A 26,246-nucleotide genomic window follows, 5' to 3' on the forward strand; every position below is an offset into this window, starting at 1 on the left:
TGCTAGAAAATATGTCTTGTGTGGATGTATCTTGAAATATGGTAATACAGTGGACCCTTGTTATACACTGGGGTTTGGTTCCAAGATCCCCCGTGTATAACAAAATCCGTGTATGCTCAAGTCCCATTAAATATAATGACATAGAACAATGGTGTCCCTTATAAAAAATTGAAAATCAAGGTAAATTTATACTTTTTTGATACATTTTCAAACCGTGTATGCTTGAATCTGTGTATAAAAAATCCGTGTATAAGAAGGGCCGACTGTATTTTACTGTCGATTGATAACAGGTCAAATTCCCCACCCACTCTGTGCTTTGGTTATCTCTTGTCCTTGGGGTCTCCTATCTACTGCTCTGTGGCTAGTCTCAACATTAGTTTCAACATTAGTAGTTTATTTACCTCAACATCATCATGGGCTCACTCACACAATCCTTATTTTCCACAATCCATCCTTCAATCTAAGCCATAGTAGAGTATCCTTCCACTCCCCCCTTCCCTTTATCAACTCAAGAAGCTTTGAGATGAACCCTTTTTCCCTTACAAGCAGTTGAGTAAGTCAGGCAAGTAACTTCATTTCATCAAAGTCCTCTCTGCTTCTGGGCCTCCTTCTCTAAAGTTTCCCATTCATGATTTTCTAGTCATGACCCACTGTGATAAAGAGGGACTCTCCTCTAGCAGGAAGGGGAGCCTCTGATGCTTATGTGGTGGGGGGTGGGGGGCAGGAGAAGCCTATATATACCTCTGGATCAGCACTCACTCCTACTGGTACTTCCTTTAGCCTAACTCTCCTCTCCGTTCCTACCTGTTGCAAAGACTTGACACCCAAATGAGGGAGCCAGCTTTTCCCTACTCCTTGGAAGGCTACTTCCCTTTGGAAGTTCCCAGTGGAACTCTCAGGGGAATCAGTGAAGGACAGTTCTTGGAATGGAGGAACAGTCCTTCACCAGCCCTTGTTCTGTCTGCCTTGCCTTGAGGTGTCTTCTCATGGTCCCTCTCTCCATTTTCTCTGATCACCTCCTCCCTACTTGGCTGCTCTTCCTCTTCATCCTGTTTCTTATCCATCTCTTCCTGTATCATCTCTTCACTGCCTCTTTTCCTTGCCTTCCCAATGTCCTACCTGTTTGCCTGATCACATAAAGACTCTTCACATTACCAAAAGCAGCAGCTGCAGAAGTGCTGTACTGGCATACAAGTGGTCCAATCACACAACTGCAGACCTAGAAAGATTATAGCTCTTGTGTCAGCACAGAAGTGATTTTCAGTAGGTTTACTAAGGCTATCATACTTGAATTGGTCTGAAGGCTAGGGGAAAATAAAATGTAAATTGATTTCGGAGGTAGTTATGTTACTCTGCCTCGGTGTAAAAGGAAAGGGAAAAGGAGTCTTATGGCACTGTTAAAACTAACTCATTTTTTTCAGCATAAGCTTTTGTGGACTACAGCTGTGAATAAACAGGCTTTAACTGACAAAAGCTTATGCTGAAATAAATTGGTTTAACTTAAAACAAGAGTAGAGAAAGTTGCCCATGGGCAGCATGTAGCCTTTTCAAGGCCATTTGTGCTCCCAGAGCCTTTAGCATCCCACCCAAAATATTTATCCAAAACTAAACCCAGTGCCATGTGGGGGTATGGGTGGCAATTTCACCATACTTCATCCCCCTCCTGGACTGTTTTAGGCCTGGAGGAGGCATTTTTCCTAACAGGAAGGGGCAACAGATTTGCCTTCTGATCAGTTTCTGTTGGGAAAAGGTCCTTCCTGCCCTAAAACTGCATAAGGCACCTCTCAAAATGTGGTGAAACCCAATATGTAGGGTGCAAAACATTTTAAAAATATATATATTTATTTGTAGGATGGAGGCAGAGAGTGGGCAACTCCTAAGGGTTGCTGGGGAACTAAAGTGACCTTTGACAGTTGCCCACCCTTGACCTAAGGTTCCAGAAGATGATTATTTCCTTTCCTTTTTATGTCAACATTATATCACTTCAGTAATGCATCAGCACTGTTTCCCAATCTGTATTTCACATTCAGGATTAATCTCTCTAGATGAACACAGGGAAAATACTAATTCATGATTTTTAAAAAAAAATAACACCACATGGCACTGTCACCATCAGACACTTATTATTATTATTATTATTATTATTATTATTATTATTTATATCCTGCTTTTCCCTAAGGAATCAAGGCAGGTTACAAAAACAAAAATATGAGCTCAAATCAGGATATCTCTATATTTGGTACTGATTACTTACTATCTGTGCCACAAACTGAAAGAAGAACAACAGGGAAGCCGAACAAGAACACTGATCCCTTAACCAAATCTCAGAAAGCCACTCTGCTATAAAAATTCCCATATGTGCTACATCCCCTCATTCTGGGCAACCCATAGTTGACTGAAGGAAGCCATCAGATTACGGTACCCCTTTGTGGCTTGGGTCACCTGCTGATTAGTCCTAGGAAATTTGCTAACAATCTGTCAGAGAGCTAGTTTTATGCTTGTGGTTCTTTCCTTTAAATCTATGATTTTTTTTTTCATTCTAGTGTAATATTCTTCCACATTATTTCTGCAAGGAAAACACTGGAATCAGCCCTATTCATCTAGCATTATTATTCACTATTCTCATATTAAAATCCTGATAAAAATGGGTAAATACTGCAGTAAAATACAATGGTGCTAAATGACAACTCCCCACGCCTGTGTAATCCAGTATCATCAGTAGTCTATCAAATTGCCAACATGGGACAGGGGGTGGGGGTGGGGGGGAGAGAGCAACAAGAATTCATGTAGTTCACAGCTATGTAGTTGTTTTCTAGCACCTTACTGATAAAGTATACGGACATGGTGGACAATAATTACTTAATAGTATGTTGTTATGTGCCTTCAAGTCATTTCTGAGTTATGGCAACCCTGATAAACTTATCACAGGGTTTCTTGGCAATATTTGTTCAGAGGGGGTTTAGCCTTGATCTGAGGGTGAGAGACTGTGGACCCTATCACATGGGGTTAAAAGTGCAGTTTACCTTTCCCAAATTTAGAATTAATTCGGGAGGCAGCCAGTTCCTATCACACCTAAATCACAGCCAAATCTCCACCTGCGTCCATCCCAGGTGCAGCCAGGATTGTCTAAGCGCCTTCTGTGGCCATTTTTAGAAGTCAGACACTTTCATTTTCAAAAAGGGGCTGTGGAAGCAGCTTAGACGACCCTGGCTGCATCTGGGACAGACCAAGCCAGCGATCCAGTAGCAATTTAGGTGTGATAGAAACCGGCTCCGGTCCAAAACAGACGGGCCAAATAGAGCTGCTTCCGGCCACTTCGGGGGCATGATGTTTATACAACACATGCCACCAAAGCAGCTGGAAGCCACTGTAAGACTGGCTAAGGTGGCCCAAAGCTGCCATCAAAAGGAGCAAATTAAACCCACTTGTGGGGTGGCCCATTCAGGACTGCAGTGGTGGCCAGATTCAGGAGCAGGCAGTCCTGTCCCATGCTGATCGGGGCTGGAGAATCCAGAGCCCGCTCCTTCTGGGCCGTCTGCTTCAGACCTCAGTTAGGGAGATCAGGGACCTGAAACTACAGGGGCTAGGAGATGTCTCATACACAGAGTTGCCATGCATTGAGGTCTACTCGAAGGCAGCTAACAGCAAAATAATATTCTTTAAAAAAAAGAAACACATTCACTGTATATATAGTCATGTATAAGTCTAGAAATTTTAGTCAAATACTGACCCCAAAAACCTAGGTCGACTTATCCACAGGTCAGTGTAAACACTATACTCTAACTCTTATTTAAAAGGAAACCATCCCCTGGTGAAATGCAAGAGTGCAATCTGTCCTGAGAGCACTGACCTCCCTCCACTCTCTCTTCCAGCCAGTATTTAGTGTGAGCCAAAACCTTTATGCCTGCCAGAATTTTGTAGGTTCTTTTGCATTGTTTTCCTTTGCTTCATTATTTAGATCCTTTGTTGCATGTCCCTACGTTTTATCCTTGACTTATCCAAAGGTCATGTCAAAATCCATAATTTTAACCCCAAAACCTGCCCTCGACTTATACATGAGGTCAACTTATAGACGAATATATACGGTAAGCATAGGGCAGATTTGATTTTAAAAAGACACACATGAACCAGATAAAATGTAGAAGAGAATACTGCTGTGAGGAAAATATTATCAAAGCTTTTAAAGTACTTCAGGAACATTCTAGGCAAAATACAAAATTTTTAAACACTTACTTGAGAAAAGTAATCATTGTAGCATGTTGCCAATGAAGCTGCACCACTCGCTGAATGGGATCAAATGGCAAGGATTGACTTGAACTAATTCCAGGCAGTAACTGCCCACTCAAGTGGAGCAGCATGTCATAAATGGTCTTGATATCCTTACCAAGATTTAGTTTAAGCTTTTCATCTGATGAAGTCATTTGAATTTTACAGACATCACTAGGTGGGGAATAAAAACAGTTTTGTTTCATTATTGAAAGAAAGCTAAGGTTAAATGTGTTAATACTACTACTCTCTTATTGGCAATCCAATCTAGAAATGCATGTATTCTATTACAGCAGTAGTGAAAATCACTTAGCCCTCCAGATGCTGTGGGGCTGCAACTTCAAGCAGCCCTAACCAGTGCAACTAATAGTGAGGAATGATGGGTGTTACAGTGCAACATAATTCCCACTCAAGCATTATAGTGATTCTGGTGTTATCTAAAGTCTCAGTTCTGGATCAGGGGACATAGTATTAACACTTTCTCTTCACAGGCATAGAATCCTGAAGGGAATGCTGTGGATATAGTATATCTTGATTTCAGTAAGGCCTTTGACAAGGTTTCCCATGACATTCTTGCAAACAAGCTTGTAAAATGTGGGCTAGACAAAGGAACTGTTAAATGGATCTGTAATTGGTTGACCGGCCGAACCCAAAGGGTGCTCAACAATGGCTCCTTTTCATCCTGGAGAGAAGTGACCAGTGGGGTCCCACAGGGCTCTGTCCTGGGCCCAGTGCTATTCAACATCTTTATCAATGACCTGGATGACAGAATTGGGAGCATACTTATCAAATTTGCAGATGACACCAAATTAGAGGGAATAGCTAATACCCCAGAGGACAGGATCAAGATTCAAAATGACCTGAATAGACTAGAAAGCTGGGCCAAAGCTAACAAAATGAAATTCAACACAGAGAAATGTAAGGTATTGCACTTAGGGCGGAAAAATAAAATGCACAGATATAGGATGGGTGACACCTGGCTGAATGAAACTACGTGTGAAAGGGATCTAGGAGTCCAAGTAGACCACAAGTTGAACATGAGTGAACAGTGTGATGCGGCAGCTAAAAAGGCCAATGCTATTTTAGGCTGCATCAATAGAAGTATAGTGTCTAGATCAAGAGAAGTAATAGTGCCACTGTGTTCTGCTTTGGTCAGGCCCCACCTAGAATATTGTGTCCAGTTCTGGGCACCACAATTCAGAAAGGACATTGAGAAACTGGAGCGTGTCCAAAGGAGGGCGACAAAAATGGTGAAGGGTCTGGAAACCATGCCCTATGAGGAACGACTTAGGGAGCTAGGGATGTTTAGCCTGGAGAAAAGAAGGTTAAGAGGTGATATGATAGCCCTGTTTAAATATTTGAAAGGATGTCATATTGAGGAAGGAGCAAGCTTGTTTTCTGCTGCTCCAGAGAACAGGACCCGGAACAATGGATGCAAGCTACAGGAAAAGAGATTCCACCTGAACATTAGGAGGAACTTCCTGACAGTAAGGGCTGTTCGACAGTGGAATGCACTTCCTCGGAAGGTGATAGAGTCTCCTTCCTTGGAGGTCTTTAAACAGAGGCTGGTTGGCCATCTGTCAGGGATGCTTTGATTTGGATTTCCTGCATGGCAGGGGGTTGGACTGGATGGCCCTAGTGGTCTCTTCCAACTCTACGATATGGCTCCTCCCTCCCCAACTGTCATCTTTCGGCCTCTGAGGGAGAGAGAAGGCTGGCCCAGTACCATCAGGGGCTAGCCTGAAGAAAGAGGCTCCTCCCTCCCTAACTGTCATCTTTCGGCCTCTGAGGGAGAGAGTAGGCTGGTCCAGTTCCATCAGGGGCTAGCCTGAAGAAGAAGAGCCCTCCCTCCGGTCCATCTGCCTTGGTCCAGGCCTCAGAGGGAGAGAAGAATGCTGGACCTGATTCCCTCCCCCCCCCCCTCACCATTCCCTTCTCCTTTTGTGTCGTGTCTTTTAGATTGTAAGCCTGTGGGCAGGGAACTGTCTGTTATCCCCTCTATTGTAAACTGCTCGGATTCCCAGTGATTGGGCGGTATATAAATAAAACCTATCATTATTATTATTATGATTCTATGATTCTATGATTCTATGATTCTAATCATAGAGTGGGAAGAGACCACAAGGGCCTTCCAGTCCACACATAATGAAGAAGCAGACAACTCTAAAAGCTATGTCAGTAAACCTCTTATTTTTCTTTTTCTTCTTTTGCTTGAGGATCCTGTTTATTTAATCAATCCTTTGCTTGCTCATTTTATTCTATTTTTTGGAAGCTGTCCCTGCTTTGTTACTGTGTGCCTTCAATTCATTTCTGACTTATGGCAATCCTAAAATGAACCTATCACAGGGTTTTCTTGGCAGAATTTGTTCAGATGGTTTCTGTCCCTTGCCTTCCTCGGAGGCTGAGAGAGTGAGACTTGTCCAAGATCATCCAGTGGGTTTCCATGGCCAAGTGAGGGTTCAAAACTGGCCTCCCAGTGTCCTAGTGCAATACTCAGACCACTGCAGCATGCTGGCTTTCTGTTCCTGCTTAGTTCAATAAATCTACTGAAATGGAAACTGGAGTTTATTTGAATGTTCTTGTCTTCTGAGAGTAATTTAGCATTACCAGATTAAAAACTGGAGACAGCTCCTGTACCTTTAATGGTTGTGCAGAAGAAAAAATGTCCAAAGGTACTGCTTGTCATGCACCCAGGTAGTTTTCACTCTGACAACCTTAGTTAGCATGCAAGGGTAGCTATGTTGGCCATTTAGTAAATTCAAACAAAAATCCACCAAATAGTGATACCTTTATTGGCCAACCAAAAAGCACAATATACTCTTTGAAAGCTCCACTGGCTTCTTCATCAGGCAAGATGTTACATACCAAACAGGAGAAAAATTGGAGCTGTTAGTAAGATGCATTTTGTTGTTTCTTTACTTAATTAAGATGGTATGAGGAAGGTATCTTTATCAGGCTGGCCCCTCCTCCTCTGGCCATGTGGCATTTTCAAGAGCTATACTGATGGCAAAATCATGCTAATCCAGTAGTTAAACAGTGTAAAGAAACTCTGAAAAATAGTTCCTCCCCTTCCATAAGAATGGCAATATGGGTTTTCCAGTATTCAGAATATAAACCTTATTTAAAAGGTAAAACTGTTTGCAGCTTGCCCTTACCCTCACAAGTTTGCAAGGCAGACACCTCAGGTTATTTCACAGCCTGTTAGACTATAACAACATTTCCAAGATGTTTTGGACTACAATTCCCATCAACCCAGCCAGTCATCATAACCAGTGTTTAGAAATGATATGAGTTATAGTCAAAATATAGGAGGATGCCATGCTGGGAAAAGGCTCAGCTACAGTGAACCTCCCAGTCATGGAGTTTAACACAAGCATACAGAATTCAAGTCCTTCCATGTTTATAGCTAAAAGAACAAATGTAAGAAAACAAGATTCTGTTCTTTGTTGTAACCCAGTGTAGATTGTTATTGTTCCAGTTTGGCTTCTCTTGAACCACATGTACTCCTTTCATCCAACATGGAATAAGGAAGACAGTTCACACAAGTCCTCCATCATGAAGACAACCCGGTTTAAGGAGACATATCTACTTTGGTCATGTGTTGACTGTTTCCAATTATTTTACCCAAATGGCAAAGGAACTTACAGCTTCTGAGGTTTTTTCCCTCTTCAGTTCCCCACCGTGTATGCACAGATTCACATATCCATAGGGGCTATTCAGAAACAAAAATCATACAGCTCACCTTTCAGCCTTAGTGTTGTTTCTTCACAGTGCATGGACATACTGACAGATGTTCACTTGTGGTCACCTGTTTGGCACTACTGCCCCCTGATTAGCAATAATGCTGTCCCCTACCCACTCACACTGCTGGCATTCCCTCCCACATTTGCACACAATTGCAGCCTTACCTAGCACAATCCTACAAATATCTCCTCATAACTAAGTCTCATTAAAAGTAAGTCACAGGAAAGTGGGTATAGGAGTGAAAGTTCATGTACAAGTCTGTTTGGAACTAAGGTGCAAAACACACTGCAGAAATAATCCAGTTTGAGACTGCTTTAACTACCCTGTCTCAGTGCTAGAGAATCCTGGGAACTGTAGATTAATGTGGCACCAGAGCTCTCTGACAGAGAAAGCTAAATGTCTCACAAAACTACAGTTCCCAGAATTCCTTAGCATTGAGCTAGGGCAGTTAAAGCAGTCTCAAACTGGATTATTTCTGCAGTGTGGTTTGGGCCTAAATTCCATTGAGCTCAATAATGCTTACTCCCAGGAAAGTGGTTTATAGTACTTACTCCATGAGATAAGCCTTCCCTGCCACTCTTTTCAAAAGGACATCTGCTATTCCTGCAAACCCATGCCAAAAATAATGAAAACCAAGTTGAAGGTAAGGTGGTGATTCAAAGATTCAAAGCTTTGCATATGTTCAGAAAGCAAAGGAAAAAGATTGCTGATCTTTACTGGCTGCTGTAGATATAACCAGTCTCCTGGCACACCATTCCACACACACACTGATCTCTATCCTGGCTGAAAGACACACTAGTTCTTCCCTCAAACCACAGATGATAATTGAGGAGTTTTTTTAATGGCTTAAAATCTTCACATATGTAAAAGATCTGATTTCAAAATGGATAGGGAGGAACATCATGTGACCTACCATGATTGAGTTCATGGTAAGGCAGCATTATTTTCCCTCTGTAGATTCAGCCTGAGTTATATAATGAACATTCTCTAACAGAGCATTGACTGTACATTAGAGTTCCATCTCAGATTTTGAGAGGGACCAGCTTGTATAGAAATGTCCCAAACCCTCAACATTACAGTCTAAGAAGCTTAGACCAAGAGTACAATGTTGGGATGGACCCTCAGGTCACAGGAATAGAAAGAATGAAACTATCCAATTTCAATAATTCTTTTTAAGTCCCATTGACACAAGGGAAGCATACAAGTTGTGATAAAACAAGTATGGGATTGATTCACTCTCTCCAGTACTACTTTAATTACAGGAGTTCATAAATGCCTGTACAGTCAGTTTTTTCTGATTTTATTGACAATTATAACTAGAAGTTCTGTCTTTGACCCAAGGAAGGCATGGATAATCCTGTGCACTCTTTCAGTTGTTCATCATGCTTCTTTATGCAGCCCTTCTTCATTTTGCTTAAAACTACCATTTCATCTTGTGATTTGTTCCTTCCCCTGTGACCTGCCAATTGTCACACCAGAATCATCATTAAACCCATTGCAAATATTGAAGTTAACATTTCATCAAATTAACAGGATTCTTTTTTAAAAGTAATGTGAGAAAACAATCAACAAGTACCGTCTTAGAGATCGTGGAATGGAAATGGGGTTTGGTCCTTTAGACCAACCGAAGAGAGTAAACCAGCTCTGGACTGCTGTAATCACTTTCTGGAAAAAGGCATATTCCTCTGTGCCTTCTGCAGGAATCATTGATTGTTCAGGTGTGCTCCCAATCCGTCTACTCTGGCCAACAGAATCTTTCATTTTTAATATTTCCTTTTCAAGCATCCTTTCCAATTCTGCACAAAAACAGTTGCATTTAGTTGTAGTTCTGCCACCTTGTAGCAAACAAACAAGAGAGTACTTATTTTCCTTTAATTTACCTTTTGCTGGAAAGGAAACCAAGCCCTTCCAGCATGTCCATACTTTGTTATGATCACAGCACTAATCAGAGGTTACAAATCTTTACCACAGAGAAATCATTAGCTATCATATAAAACCAAACAAAATTAATAGCTTTATACTTGGAACTTCACAGATTAGACTAAATGTTAATGAATGTATTATCACTTCTACAGTGTAACCTTGCAATCACTGATGTATTAAATCATCATCACAAAATTGATTCCATACAATCTCTTTACTGCACATGTCTGAAAAACAAAATTTATAATACTACAAAGTGGATCATGAAATATCTTTATCTCAACAGTTGATATTAAATATTACCTTCTCACAACTGTTTTTCTTTTAATATATTAATTTCTATCCCATCTTCCCACACAGTAGAATCACACTGGCATATATATGAATATTCTGACACATTATCACAAGAATGTAAGAAAAATCGATTGTTGGATTAGTCTAAGTGTCCACCCAATCTAATATTCTTGTTTCTAACAATGACCAACCAAATATATCCAGAAACCTCTTCAGCAGAGATGTGAGATATAAACCATTCTTCGTTGTTACCCCTGAAAATGAATATTCATTAGCACGCTCTCTCTGAATCAGAAGATTCTCATTATTTATCACAATTAATAGCCAGTGAAAAACCTATCCTTTATGAATTTGTCTATTCGCCTTTAAAAGGAGACACAGATGCCCTAGATTAGTGCTGGCTGCAGTAATGGGTTAGATAGCAACACAGAGCTTCTGCTGATCCATAGAAAGTGTTTCAGGCAGGTACCTAGCCAGGAACACCTGTTCCCCTTTGGAAGGGGATAAAGGCTGGGTGCCTGCTGGCACTGATGGGAGCCAGCACAAAGTGGGGAAAAGAATAACAGGGCACCCCACCACCCCAGGAAAGAGGTGTGTACTACCTCCTTGCTGCTATGTGGACTTGCAGCTTGCTACCTGCTTGCTGCTCTGTGGACTTGCTGCTTGCTACCTGGTGGACTGCTGGCCTCAGACTGTTTCCTGCCAGGACCAGGCCCCAGGTACCTAGCCAGGAACATCTGTTCCCCTTGGGAAGGGGATAAAAGCTGGGTGCCTGCTGCCTGTGGCAGACCTGTGGGGTTGTCGCCAAAGGAGGCAACACCAAAGAAGGGTCACCCCTTTGGAGGAGCAAGGGCAAGGACCAGTCCATTTGGCTGGTAGGGGATATGTTGATTGGTTTGTGTTCTAAACAATAGGCCAGATAAGGAGGGCAAGGGAGGGGAAGCAAGCCAGGGAGCAGCCATCCTCACAGTAATGGGCAGAGGGAGATACAGTATGGTGAATCAGCCATATTACTCAAGATGACCCCAATTTCAAATAGCCTCGGAAACAGGCCTCCCAGGCTGAAAAAGCTGCTGCTCAATGTCAGGTTGGTGAATGGAAAAACATCTTTGATCCAGGACCTCATTCTGGATGAGCACGCCAACCTGGCATGTATTATGGAGACATGGCTGGATGAAGCTGGAGGGGCTAATCTCTCCTGGCTTTGTCCACCAGGGTTCTCCGTACAGCAGCAAGCAAGGCCTGGGGGGCGGGGAGGTGGAGTTGCAGTAATCTATCAGGATTCCATCTCTCTTACCACATGTCCTGTCCCACAGTCTACTGGGTATGAGTGTGTTTACTTAAAGATGAGTGGCAGGGACAGAATAGGGATTCTGTTGGTGCAATAACAGTCTCTCTGCCTGAGCTGGCTGAGTTAGTCTCTGTGGTGGTGATGGATACCTCTCGGTTTGCTATCTTGTATCAGGAGTGGCTCAGGACTTCATGTCTGCCATGACAACCATGGAGCTGCCCCAAGTAATATCGGAGGCCACCCATGCTGCTGGACACAATCTAGACTTGGTTTTCTGTTTTGGGTGGGGTGATAGTGGTCTGGGAGTGGAGGAACTCTCTGTAGTTCCATTGTCATGGACTGATGACTACCTGGTAATGTTTAGACTCACTGGGACTCAGAGCTTCTGCAGGAATGGAGGGCCGATTAAGATGGTCCGCCCCAGGAGGCTTATGGATCTGGATGAATTCCTGATGGCTCTTGGGGAGTTTCCTGTTGCCTTGGCAGATTATCCTGTTGAAGTCCTGCAGATCTCTGGAATAGGGAAATGGCCAGGGTAGTGGACACAATTTCTCCTAAGCTTCCCCTCCCATGAAATGGAGTCAAACATGTCCTCTGGTTCACCAGGGAGCTGGCGGTGACAAAACAAATGGAATGGAGACTAGAGCAACAATGGCAGAAGACTCAGAGTGAATCTGATCGGAAATGGGCTAAGTCCAAGGCAATAGAGACAGCAAAGAAATTATACTTCTCTGCAACCATTGCGTCTGCACAATGTCATCCAGCAGAGCTGTTCCAAATGGTCAGGTGCCTCTTACACTCTGGCTCCCAAGAACAAAACAAAGATGATTCAACAACTTGCTGTGAAGAATTCATGAGACACTTTGCAGACAAAATCGCTCGGATTCCCTCTGACTTGGATGCTGTACTTGACCAGGGTCCAGTGGATATAATCTTGGCATCTCTTGTCCTGCATTGTTGTCCAGCCTTCTCGGTGGCTGCTCCCACCCTCTGGAATGCCCTTCCTCGGGAGGCTAGGCTGGCCCCCTCCCTGTTGGCCTTTCGCCAGCAGGTAAGAAGTTTTTTATGCCAGCAGGCTTTCAGCAGATAATGCACCATAGCAGGGTGGTTCTTTTAGTTTGTTTAAGTTGCATATTGTAAGGTGATTTTAAATTTTTATATTGTGAACTTGTTATGACTTTTAATGTGAATTTATATATAGTCATTTTAATCGTTATATTTTATAATAATTTTAATTGATTTTATCGGTAAACTGCCTTGGGTCCCTTTGGGGAGGAAGGTGGGGTATAAATTAAATAAATAAATAAAGTTCACCCAAAATTGAAAGGGAATGCACTCCCTCTGAAAACCTTGGGTTGCAATTTGAGGGTGCTCTTGGCCCTGATCTTAGAGATATATTTTTAACCTTTACCTGGAGCCAATGGTATTTTTGCAAAACTGAGATTGGTGTGTCAACTGAGTCACACTGGAAATTTCTGATCTGGTCCAGTCCCAGTAATCCATGCCTTAGCCATCTCTTGTTTTGCATGTATAATGTGGCCTAATGTGCATTCTTTAGAATCAGAATCACCAATTAGTTCAAAATACTTAGGATAAAATAAAGGACCTCTTTAAGGTATCTCTCTTCCTGAAAAATCATTTCCACCATTCAATAAGCTGGTTTTCACAAATGCTAAATGGCTTGAGACCATATTGGTTCTACACACAGTTTATCAAAGTTTTAAGTTTGTATGATCACTTTGTTTCTGTGACTTTTACACATACAATATTTATTGTACTGATTTTCTTTATGTTGCCTTGGAAATTAATTTTGGGAGGCATAAACACTTAGATGTAACAACAATCTTTTCTAAATGTTTGTTAATAAGTCTCATAGAATTTCACAAGTAGGATGGGTGAGAATTTCCCTTTGCAAAAACCTTGCTGATTTTTAACTAGTCATGTGCTTATATGCATTTAATAATTTTAACTGTATTGCTTAATAGTAGGAAAGAAGCTATTGTTAGAACAATCTTACCAGCACAGCAAAATCCAGACTGGCCATAAGGATCTGGCTAATATTCTTACTCAACAACAACATCAGATAAGACCCTCTGACACTGTTTCCTAAGGAACTAATATTTATGTTCCTAAGGAATTAATATTTTGAATATTCAGAACAAGAACTGATCAACTCAGCTAGGTTAATTTTGTTTGCTGTATAACTAAGATCACTGCATAACATCTACTAAATAGGTATACCAGTTATACCAAGAAATCCCTAGAAATATAAACACCTATAACACAACACAGAATCTAGTAGCTTCACAGAACTCCTGAAAATTTCAACAGCCTTTAACAAATATTACCAGTCTTCTTACCTGCAACAGAATTTTCATAGGCAGAGTTGGTAATTGCATCGAAAGTACTGGAAGAAGTTTGTGAATATGCTCCTGGAATACAGCATGGATGTTGCAATGCTTCTCCAGTGCTATAAATTATTTCAGTAGAATCTATACATTTGATAAAAACATAAACAGAAGACACCACCATATAGTTCTGACTTGACCATCAACAGTAAAAAGAACAAAAAGGGATATTTTCTCTGCTAATTGCATGCTCCCTACTGAATAAATAGTTACACAGAAACAAATAAATCATTCATAATAACATAACCTATATAGCTAGTGCTACTAGGGGGGGATGGCCTAAAACCAATTAAATACTAGTGGGGACAAAATCTCTCTAATACAGTTGTACCAATTACACAGTTCTCATTCTCTCCTGTCCTTTTTCACCATCTGATAATTTCCTTCGTCTACTCTAAACCCAATCTATGGCAAACATGCTTATAATTTAACCAGCTATGCCATTTCATCACTGCTTCTCACTTTCCATGATCTATGTACCTCTAAATCAGGGGTGAGGAAAGTGTGGCTCATGGGTTGCATATTGCACATAAGCAGGACTGGCTCTAGGTATTTGGCCACCCTAGGTGAGAAATATTTTGGCATTCCCCCCCCCCCCATAGCCCCTCAAAGTGTAGGAAAAATGTATGGCATGATGTAGGGTGAAATGTAGGATATTCAAGAAAAATGGAGGACATGACCAACTAAAAGCCAAAAACATTAATAAAAAAACAATATAAATTCATGTTTCTCAGTCATTCTCAAAATTGAGGACATTTTGACATTCTTCCTGGATAGAAGTCTGGGATGTAGCTTTGTGTGGTTTGTGTGTTGGACTAGGACTCTGGAGACCAGGATTCAGTTCCCTGCCTATTGGGTGACCTCAAGCAAGTCACACTCTCTCAGCCTCCTCAGCAGAAAGCCATGGCAAACCTCCTCTGAACAAATCTTCCCAAACAAACCCCAGGATAGGTTTGCTTTGGGGTTTCCATAAGGTGGAAAACAACTTGAAGGTACATAACAACAAATAATAACTGAGTACTGTACCTTTCAGTCCAGTGGAGGGTCCAGCATGGTGTAGTGGCCTGAGTATTGGAGTAGGACAATGGGAGACCAGGGTTCAAATTCCAGCTTGGCCATGCAAACCCACTGGGTGACTTTGGGCAAATCACACTCTCTCAGCCTCTCAGGGCTTTCCTTTCTTCCCTTTCTGCTTCTCTCCCTTTTTTTCTTCACCCTGCCTTTTTCTTTCCTTCCACCTTCTTCCCTTCCTTTCTTCCTTCCTTCCTCTTCATCTTCCCTTTCCTTCCTCTCTTCCTTCATTCTATAGTTCCCCCTGCCTTCCTCACCTTCCCCTCTTCCTCCCTCCTTCCTTCCTTCCTTCCTTCCTCTTTTCCCTTTCTTCCTGCCTTCCTGCCTTGGTCCAGGGATGCCCACCTGCTGCGTTGCCCGGTGGGAGTCAGGAGTCACTCCCCACATGCTCAGGGGCCCTCTTGCTTGCTCCTTCCATGGCCCAGGAGGAGAGTAAGTCTCTTGGGGAACGGAGGGGAGAGGGGACCTCAGAGGATATGCCTGTGGCAACGTGGCGGGTGGGCAGCCCTGGACCAAGGCAGGGAGGAAGGAAAAAGAGGAAGAGAGGAGAGGAGGGAGGGAGGCAGGGAGGGAAGAAAGAAAGAAAGAAAGAAAGAAAGAAAGAAGGAAAGAGAGGAGGGAAGTAAACAGAGAGGAAAGGGCTGCTGCTCCGCTTGCCTCATCCTCAGGGCTCTGGCCACTCTCTCTCTCTCTCTCTCTCTCTTTTTCTGGCCTCCAGGCTCCCTTGCCACCCCACCGCCCCCTACATTTTGCCACCCTAGGCAGCCGCTTAGTTCGCCTATATGGATGAGCTGGCCCTGTTGGGATACAGAGTCACAAGGAAAATGTGCAATGTGGGTTTTAATAGTAACCAGGCATTGGGGGGGGGGGTGTTAGTGTGAGCCATAATGATTAGGCATTTAAGCAGGAAGTGACATCAAAAAGATAGTCAACAAGTGCTGTAAAGTACTGTAGAACGCCACCAGTCTGAGAAATCACTCAGGAGGGAGGCTGGGTTCTTTGTGACTCTAGAGCAGGGGTAGGCAACCTACGGCCTGCGGGCCGGATCTGGCCCGGCAAGGCCTTGGGACTGGCCCCAGCCCAGTCCTGCCGCCGGGGCCTTTGGCCTCTCGCGCGGGGGCAAGGAGGAGCAAGCGACGGGCAAGGGGGGGCAATTGTTTATAGAAGCCTCAGAAACATGCATTTATATTAACATTTTTTAAAAAATCAGCAATTTTTTTTGCGTATCCTCCATTTTTTTTAAAAAGTGCCCTCCATTTGAAAATTTTGACCTATATTTGTCCCAGTTTATTTATTTATATAATTTTTAAAAATATATTTAATTATTTATTTTTTGGCTTCGGCCCCCCAGTTGTCTGAGGGACAGCAACCCGGCCCCCGGGTCAAAAAGGTTGCCTACCCCTGCTCTAGAGGGAGAGGCAAGACCTAGTAAGCCTCATGGAGCCCTTGCTAGAGTAGTGAGGAGCATTTCACCCCAGAGTGGGTTGTTACTAGTGTGGATGGTGGTTGGTGTCGATGTATATATTGTTGTACACAGTGGAACTTCTTCTAAGAATAAAAGCCTCATCTGAACACTTTGCTCATTGAGAAAGGAAGAAGTGTTTCTCCAGCTCACAAGCTGCTGACTACAGTCATGAAGGCAGACAATCTGGTGCCAAACGTTGACATGTGGCCTCATATGCTGCGCAACATCAAAAGCGTTTAACAGGCCCTGCACATAGGACCACTCAAGATGGCCCCTGAAGCCTACCTGAAGCCCCAGGCTCCTAAAAATGTGAATTGGGGGCAATTTTCAGGCAATTATTTAGCTGAAATCCTCCCAAAATGCTCTCAATGTGGCACTTTGTGTCTCCTTACCCAGAGCCCATCAAAAATTGAAAAAAATATATATATTTGAAAATTAGCCAAAATGGCAGCCAGATATGATGGTGTGCTAAAACTCACTGGTGCAGTCCACTAGACAGGTGGCCATCTGTCAGGGTGCTTTGATTGTGATTTCCTGCATGGCAGGGGGTTGGACTGGATGGCCCTTATGGTCTCTTCCAACTCTACAATCCTATGAGTCTAACAGGTGATCTCAAAGTACTCCTTTAGATATTTGTATTTTTTTAATTGTATTTTTACAACTTGCCAAAGCATTACCTACTCAAAGCATTAACCTATAATGTTTGCACTACCCAACAAGAGTTTGATTAACCAAGGCATTTTAAAGTACACCTGAACAAAATCTCAGTACATGTTGCATATGACAAATATCTGAGGGCATTAGCTTTGCGCTATCCTGTGCAGGGAATCTACTATCACAGGACCTTATGAACAGAAGAAAATATTCTATGCTTACCACTTTTCAGGATAATATGTTGGTCGTTAAGGTGGTATGCCAGGTATGGATACACAGTAAGGAGGCAATTCTCTGCTGTTGCAGATACCTGCAGTGGGAATCTAAAAATACAGTAACTTTCACTGAAATTACTGTTCAGTGTTTGCTAACCAAAAATAGTATTTTCCAATTTTCCCTGAATCTCACACTGCACACATTTATTTAATTTATTTCCTTTTTTTCTCCAATATATAGTAATAGTAAATTGTTTATTGCTTAGTCCAAAGACCATTGCAAACAAAACATCGAAGCTTTCTTACAATTACAAGATCATCATTAAAAGTTAAATCAAATACATACCTAAGCTTAAGATAAATAGCTTGTATTGTACACAGATCACATTTGCAGTAACAAAGAAAGAGCACTAATTAACCATTAGTGTCATAACAAAAAGCATTTTATACACTCATATGCTCAGGTTTCCATGGCAGTTAAAATGGTCTCCAAAAACTCTTCTCTGCATTTGGTAAGCTTCTCTGCAAACACAGCGACCCTTTGAATCAGATATTGATTTGTTGATTGTAACAAAAACTAAATTCTCTTTCACAGGGTTTTTTTGTTTGTTTTTTGTTTTTTTAAGGAAAGGCTCTAAATAACTTTCTCTGATATCAGTACATATCTGGCATTCAAGTATATAACGAGCCAATCTTCCAAAGCTGGCTTTTCACAGACACACAGCTTATCTTGAACTGGGATACCATAAAATCTTCCCATTTCACCATCATGTTGATTTGTTCAAAACAAGTCTTTACATGAGTCCACTGGCAGAGATATTGTCAGATATTTTTCATGTTTATGTTCACATTTCACACTGGCTAATCATTTCACTGTTCCTATGTTTGCTAGGGCAGTTATATTAGTTTGTGCATCCGCAACAGACACTAATTTTATTTTTAGTATCATTGATCCTTGGATTCAATGCCTGAACAAACAATCCAAAATTTGGTAGTAAGTTTAAAAGTTTCTGATGCCAAAAATTTCCTTATGGGAGTGTCCTCTGTTCCTCCAGGCAAATCTAATGAAGCCTTTTTTCCATTAAATGATGTATTCTGCACCAAAGGTTTACCATCCTAACATATATTAGCCCAGCAATCTTGTCCATACTCAATTCAGCTCTAGTTAAATAAGATGGAGTAGATAGGCTGCATCTGCACTGCAGAAATAATCTGGTTTGACCTCACTTTAAGGGCCATAGCTCAATGCTATGGAATTCTGGGAACTATAGTTTGTTGAGACACCAGAATTCCACTGGGATAATCCAGTTCCTGCAGGTGTGGATCGGGTCCTGCAGCCAGACCCTGCTTTCACAGCGAGCTATGCACAGTCCTGACCCATTTGCAACAGGATTGGACTCAGGCTGCTCATTGGTGCCCATCTGCTCCAGCCCTAAGCTGCTCACATACTTAAGGAAGCACAACTTTTCCCTTCAACAACAAAAAGTCAGATCTTTGCAAGCACCATAAAAAACAAAAGAACATAAACTCATACTCAAACTGTCTACAATCTGAGGAAGTAAACTGAAGTCTACAAAAGCTCTTGCTGCCAATTTCTTTCTTTCAGTTAGTCTCAAGTTAATTATATCTGTAATATGTACAATATAAGATCAAGGTATTGATTCCTCATCTCTAAATTCAAAGGGCATTCCAGAAGGAAATGATGTAAGTCTTCCATCTTTCTACAACCATGAAGACACCATCCATCTACAGTGTGTATGTCTTCGTATCATCTTTTGACACACTGGGCCAGGACTGACACCCATTGGGGTAGTTTGCACCTAGTAAGAAAGGTCTGCTTAATGCGTCTTGGCCTTTTGACTAAGATCAAGTGTAACATCCTCTCCTTGCTTTGTTTTCACTCCTGCTTCTCCAGATGACGGAGGAAGCAGAAAGCACTGGAAGGGAAAGAGGAACGGACAACTCATTCATTCAACTATATAAATGAGAGTAACTTTACCAAGAAGTCACCAAATTCTTGTAGCCAGCACTGTGCCATACATTCTGGGAAATTTCCACAGAATATTAGCACTATCTTAAATACAGTAGACTCTTGTTATATGCTGGGTTTTGGTTCCAAGAGCCCCCATGGATAACAAAATCCGTGGATGCTCAAGTCCCATTAAATATAATGACATAGCAAAATGGTGTTCCCTATAAAAATGGAAAATCAAGGCTTGATATTTGAAATTTATACTTTTTTTGAACATTTTCAAACTCTGGATGCTTGAATCCATGTATAAGAAGGGCCAACTATATCAAAGATTCACATGAGATTTTTCATAAAGTACAATTTCAACTTATTCAAATTAAGCATTTTTATAGGCGTTTCCTCTCTGCTAAATTTCTAAACCCTTACTTCAATACCTAGAAAAACTTTAAGAGATACCTGTTCTTTTCTTCATCAACAAAGAACAAATTCTTCAAAAAGGACAGTGGTTTTGAAGAACTGAAATTGACTGTACAAGTAAATCCAATATTCTCTCCTTCTTCTGTAATTTTAATTTCATTGCCATTTGGAAAGTCCACTGTTAGGGGATTAATCTCTTTTTTTTCTTTTTCATCATCATCATCAATATCATCACCATCTCTTCCAGGATCCCTCTCTGGAATTTCAGCTTTTAAAACTGATGGCCTAGAAAACCAAGTAAAATACATATTTTCAATCCACCAGAGTAACAATATCAAAAAATATGTTTCCCGAGAAATACTTTGAGAAAAATATTTGTCAAGTATTTGCGATCTGAAAATATACTAACACAGCTTTATATCTAGCTACCACTATGTACTTCAAATTAATAAACAATCAAGAGGATAAGTGTTTCACATTACAGTGCAAACCTTCCCTTACGCGGGGATCCGTTCCAGACACCACCACCACCACCCCACATAAGGGAAAAAACACGTATGCTTGAGCCCCATTGGAAGTAATGGGGCTCGTTCCTGCACCGTGCCACATTACTTCTTCTGGGACCTGCCAGGGTTTTTTTCGGCACGGCTTCCAGTGTATGCTGGAAGCTGCGTAAGGCGCGCCCACATATAATGTGAGCTCACTGTATAGTTATTCATAATTTTCAAACTTTTATACTATTCACTTTTATAAACAGTAAAAATAAACAGTATCACAGTAATACCAAGATGATCTTGATTATTCCTTTCTTGGGTCGATTTTCAAGGTGACCTAAGTTTGCCTTAATGTCTGATCGAAACAGCAATCTTTGGCACAGTCAAACACTCAAGCATACCAAAAGGAATTCTGTAGCCTTTGAGTAGCATACCACCATGTGAGACCACAGAATACCCTTTCAAAAAAGGCTTGTCATGTAGCGTGGTTATAAAACACACACGAACAAATTACAAATCCTCAAGAAATATGCCAAATTAAACTCAAAATATTTTTATAATTTTTTTATTCAGCCAATAAATCCACAAGTCGTACACACATACAGTAGTTTTTCCATTATACCTTTTAAAACAATCAAGAATTATCCACCAAAGAAAAACAAAAAATAATCCACTATAATCATACTATTTTATTTGCTCCTTACTATCTTATTAAACTTAAATAGTTTACCTAAGTTCGATGTAGTTAAATTATTTCCTTCCTGGGTTTGTTGTTATTTTCCATATAACATAAAACTTCTTCATTATATAACTTCCCAAGTCTATTACACTGCATGTTCTATCTATAAATAATCATTTTCATTATACAGATTAATTTCTTTGACCATTTCTGTTTGTATACCTTCAGGTATAAATTCAAAATAATTAAGGAGCTGTCAAAAACTCACTGAATCAGTGCTAGACCCCCGCCGGACCGCTGCCGCGGCCAGGACTGCGCTTTAGCCGGGCGGTTCCCTCCCGGGGTGTCGGAGGTGCGCATCTGCGCACCGCCCCGGGAGGACCGCCCACGGACTAAGGAGCACCCCGCTGGGACTCCTTTGGGACCTTTGCGGCCACTGGCTTTGGCGTTTGGCGGCCAGTTTTGGTGCGTGGGGCCTTTAAGGACCATCTGGGGGGAAGCCAGGGAGGAGCCCCGCCAGGTGAGAGCGGCGGGGATAAAGCTGGGACACCGGGCCCTTCCTGGCACGCCCCCTTTTCGCCTCCACGCCGGACCACCGCCGTCGCTGCCGCGGCCAGGACTGCGCTTTAGCCGGGCGGTTCCCTCCCGGGGTGTCGGAGGTGCGCATCTGCGCACCGCCCCAGGAGGACCGCCCACAGACTAAGGAGCATCGCTGCTGTGCATCTGCGCAGTTGCGCAGTTCTATTGGGGTGGGAGGCTTAGGTTGGCCCTGGGAGCAGAGGATGCCTGCAGTGGCTAGCCTCAGCTCCTTTAGTAGCCATGGGGGGGGGGAGGATAGGGATGTCGGGGATGCCTGGGCCGGGGATAACACCTTGGTGGGCGGAGCTCCTATTGAGGTTGTGTGGGGCAGGGGGAGGTATGGCGGTGGGAGGAGGGACTTGCGTTCCAGGGGAAGGCGTGATAGATGCATCATATCTATCTCGCCTTCCTGTCCCCCTCCCAACCTGAAGGACCTGAGGGTCTCTCCAACCGTGCCACAAACCCTGTCGCTGCTCCTGTGCAATGCCAGGTCACTTAACAACAAGACCCACATCCTCCAGGATTTGCTGGAGGACTCTAAGTGTGACCTGGCTTGCATTACCAAGACCTGGCTGGGGCCTGAAGGAGATGCTGTGTGGGCTCAGGCCCTGCCTGCTGGGTACTCGGTGAAGGACCAGCGCAGGTTAGGTGGGCGGGGGGGGGGGAGTGGCCTTGGTACATAGGAACACCGTGTCCCTCACCAGGAACCACGTCCGACAGACCTCCTATATTGAGTGTATTTACCTGACCCTAAAGGCTAGGGACAGTCTAGGGATTCTGTTAGTGTATCGGCCACCCCGTGCATTAGCGGACTCCCTTAACGAGCTGACACAGCTGGTCGCTGAGCTGATGTTGGAAACGCCCAGGCTTCTTGTCCTGGGTGACTTCAACATCTCCCTCACGGCCAGCCATGTTCCATCTGGTGCGGCTCGGGAATTCATGGAGACCATGGCAGCCATGGGCCTGTCCCAGCTGATACAGGGTCCTACGCACTGTGGGGGTAATACTCTCGATTTGGTCTTCTGTTCAGAGGCGGAGAATCCGTGGGCGGAAATAGTCAATGTTTCCCCCCTGTCATGGACGGATCATTTCCTGGTAGAGGTGAAACTCAAGGCCTCTACCCAGATCCCCCCCGGGGGTGGTGGACCTGTTAGGATGGTCCACCCTCGAAGGCTGATGGAACCTGAGAGGTTCCAAGAAGCCTTTGAGGGGCTCACGGTTGGAAATGACGGCGACTCTGTTGATGCCCTTACCGGTATTTGGAATACCGGACTTTCTAGGGCTATACACAGGATCGCTCCCAAGCGCCCTCTCAGGCCCGCTTCCAAACGCAAGCCCTGGTATACGGAAGACCTCCGGGCAAGGAAGCGAGCGCTGCGACGGCTAGAGTACCGTTGGCGGAAACACCTTCGCTTAGACGATAAGACTCTCCTGGACCAACTGTTAGAGGACTATGGAGAGGCAATACGAGCAACAAAGAATTCGTTCTATGGTGCTCGTATTGCGTCCGCTGAGTCGCGTCCGGCAGAGTTGTTCAGGGTGGTTAGGGAGCTAACTCAGCTCCCTCCCGCCCTGAACCAGATCCTTGAACCTTCTAAGGCCTGCTGTGACCTGTTTAACGACTTTTTTGCGGATAAAACTTCTCGTATAAGCGAAAGTCTGAACGCCGACATTACAGCAGAACCTGGGGTAGAAGTGTCCAGAGCCTCCGTGGACTATGTTAAACTGGATCAGTTTGAGTTGGTGAGTACTGAGGATGTGGACAAGATCCTCGGAAGCGTTCGGAAAACAACCTGCTCTCTTGATCCCTGTCCCTCGTGGTTAGCGGCCCAGGGGGGACCGGCGGTAACATTATTGTTACGCCGGATAATTAATTCATCTTTGAGGGATGGGCTATTTCCATCGGATCTTAAATTGGCCATTGTAAAACCGATCCTAAAAAAGCCCTCCCTCGACCCCCTGGTACATAATAATTATCGGCCTGTTTCGCTGCTACCATTTTTAGGAAAGGTGATTGAGAGGGCGGTTGCTGTCCAGCTTCAGGCGGTCTTGGATGAGACGGATTATCTGGACCCATTTCAAACTGGCTTCCGGACGGGTTACGGGGTTGAGACGGCCATGGTCGCCTTGGTCGATGATCTCCGTCTGGGCATCGACAGGGGAAGCGTGTCCCTGTTGGTGCTCTTGGACATCTCAGCGGCTTTCGATACCATAGACCATGGTATCCTTCTGGGGCGCCTGGCAGAGGTGGGAATCGGGGGCACTGCGCTCCAGTTGTTCCGGTCCTACCTCTCCGGGAGGTCCCAGATGGTGCAGCTGGGAGACGTGTGCTCCGATGAGAGACCCCTTAAAACTGGGATCCCTCAAGGGGCCATTCTGTCTCCCATGCTATTTAACATTTACATGAAACCGCTGGGAGAGATCATCCGGAGACATGGGGCGCGGGGTTATCAGTACGCTGATGACACCCAAATTATTTTCTCTATGTCTCCGACTGATGCAGTGACTGGGGATGGCGTCTCTCCGCTCGTGGCCTGTCTAGAGTCAGTAATGGGCTGGATGAGGGAAAACCGACTCAAGCTGAATCCAGAGAAAACGGAGCTACTAGTGATAGGTTCTCCTGGTCCAGGAATGGCGGTGGTTCCACCTGTCCTGAACGGGGTCACGCTCCCTGTGAAGGACTCCGTCCGCAGTCTGGGGGTGCTTCTTGACTCGTCGCTTCACCTGACAGCTCAGGTGAATGCGACGATCAAGAGCACCTGCTATCAGCTTCGGCTGATTCGCCAGCTGCGTCCATACCTGGCCCAGAGGGACCTTGAAACTGTTGTACATGCTCTGGTAACCTCGAGATTGGATTTCTGCAACGTACTCTACATGGGGCAACCCTTATACCAAACTCGGAAACTGCAAATGGTACAGAACATGGCGGCCCGGCTGGTCACTGGTGCTCCCAGGACCAGCCATATAACACCGATTTTGAAAGACCTCCACTGGCTGCCCATTCGTTTCCGAGCTCAATATAAGGCGTTGGTAATTACCTATAAAGCCCTAAATGGCTTGGGCCCAGGATACCTAAAGGACCGCCTCTCCCCATACATTCCGCCTCGCACCCTCAGAACGTCTGGGCAGCAGCTACTGAAGGTGCCTGGGGCTAGGTTAGCCTCCACTTCTCGGAGGACGTTTTCCATAGCTGCCCCAGCCCTTTGGAATGCGCTGCCCACAGAGCTCCGCTCGTCTACCACCCTGGCCCAATTTAGGAAGGACCTTAAAACCTTCCTATTCCAACAGGCATTCCCCGAATAGATATCCTGTGGGCCTCCCTCCTCTTTCGTGGCCAAGAGGTTGGGCTAAGGGGCTTTTTATTGTTGGTTTTATTTTAATGAATTGTATGATTTTTAATTTGTATGTATTTTATCTGCTGTGAGCCGCCCTGATCGAAGGAAGGGCGGCATATAAATAAAAATTTTATTATTTATTTATTATTTATGCTATGAGACTTGAACCTCTATAGTACAAACACAGATCTAGACTCCTAAAGTCAACGCAGCATCACAGGAAAGCTGAATGACTAACTACTGTGAGTTTTATACAATTTGCTATGTAACAGAAAATGAATTACGAGTGAATTCTATGCCCGAACAAAAAATCTAACATTGTTCTGCCAATTTGGCATTTGGTATAGAAATATCCGTGAAGTAATCAATGGCTATTTGTGCTCATTTGTGCTCATGCCTACCACACCTTCTGGTATTTCAAAGCTGTACTGCACAATGATATGTCTCATGCTAACACAGTTTGGACGGATTAGTTTGTTGGAATACAAGACAAAACTAGCACAGGTGAGGTGCTGTCTCAGCTATTTCTCATTTCCACCTAGTTCTGAGGAAGTTGTTTTGGATCTAAACCAGTGTCCAGCCTCAGTAATATGGATGAGGGCAAGCAAATTGAAACTCTATTCCTGGTCATGTGAAAGGCAGGGCACAGAATGGGATATGGATTGTGTGGGATTGGGTTATATATACACTTGAAGCTGCAGACTTGCAGTTTGGTTGTACTATAGGACGTAGCTTTAAACTTCGAGGCCCAACTTTCTGCTGTAGCCAGGGGTGCTTTTGCATACTAGAAGTTAATGAGCCAACAGTACCTATTCCTGGAGATGCCTGATCTGGCCATGACGTCACATACCTTAGTTACATCCTGCAATACACTCTGCACATGACAGCCTTTAAAAAGTGTTCAGAAACTTCAGCTGATACCAAGCTGCAGCTAGAATGTTAACTCAAGCAGATTAATAGGGCCATACTACAACAATTCCACCAGCTACTGTTCTGTTTCTCAGCACAATTCAAAGTGCTGGTTATGAACTATAAAGCTAATACAGCTTCAGTCCAGGCTATCTGACAGACCATATATCACCCATGAGCCTGCCTGGACCATGAGAGCCACAGGAAAGGTCCTTCTTTCAGTATCACAACTTTCTCAGATAAGGTTGAGAAGTTAGGCTTACCATGAATATTCATTTTAGGAATGCAGGTTGTTGTTGTTGTTGTTATTATTATTATTAAGCTTTATTTATATAGCACTGTAAATTTACACAGCACTGTACATAAAATCATTTAATTAGACGGTTCCCTGCCTTCATGCTTACAATCTAAGAAGACACGACACAGAAAGAGAAGGGAATGGGTGAGGGGAAGGGGATCAGGTCCAGCATTCTTCTCTCCCTCTGAGGCCTGGACCATGGCAGATGGACAGATGGAGGGATCTGTATCTT

At 43.5% G+C, this 26,246-nt stretch overlaps 1 protein-coding gene across 1 annotated transcript in view; it reads right to left on the reverse strand.

Moving 5' to 3' along the window:
- CFAP47 (cilia and flagella associated protein 47) overlaps window positions 1–26,246 on the reverse strand; it is a 343,409-nt gene that overhangs the window by 238,338 nt on the left and 78,825 nt on the right. Inside the window, exons 26-30 of the mRNA XM_089508424.1 lie at window positions 19,760–20,005; window positions 17,339–17,439; window positions 13,879–14,010; window positions 9,587–9,806; window positions 4,234–4,440 (exon numbers count right to left, since the gene is read on the reverse strand). Coding sequence (XP_089364550.1) covers window positions 4,234–4,440; window positions 9,587–9,806; window positions 13,879–14,010; window positions 17,339–17,439; window positions 19,760–20,005 — 906 coding nt within the window. The remainder of the gene's footprint in view (window positions 1–4,233; window positions 4,441–9,586; window positions 9,807–13,878; window positions 14,011–17,338; window positions 17,440–19,759; window positions 20,006–26,246) is intronic.

The sequence above is a fragment of the Sceloporus occidentalis genome, unplaced genomic scaffold (genome assembly GCF_023333645.1).
Source record: "Sceloporus occidentalis isolate IW3139 unplaced genomic scaffold, rSceOcc1.0.p SCAF_2, whole genome shotgun sequence".
Classification (NCBI taxonomy): domain Eukaryota; kingdom Metazoa; phylum Chordata; class Lepidosauria; order Squamata; family Phrynosomatidae; genus Sceloporus; species Sceloporus occidentalis.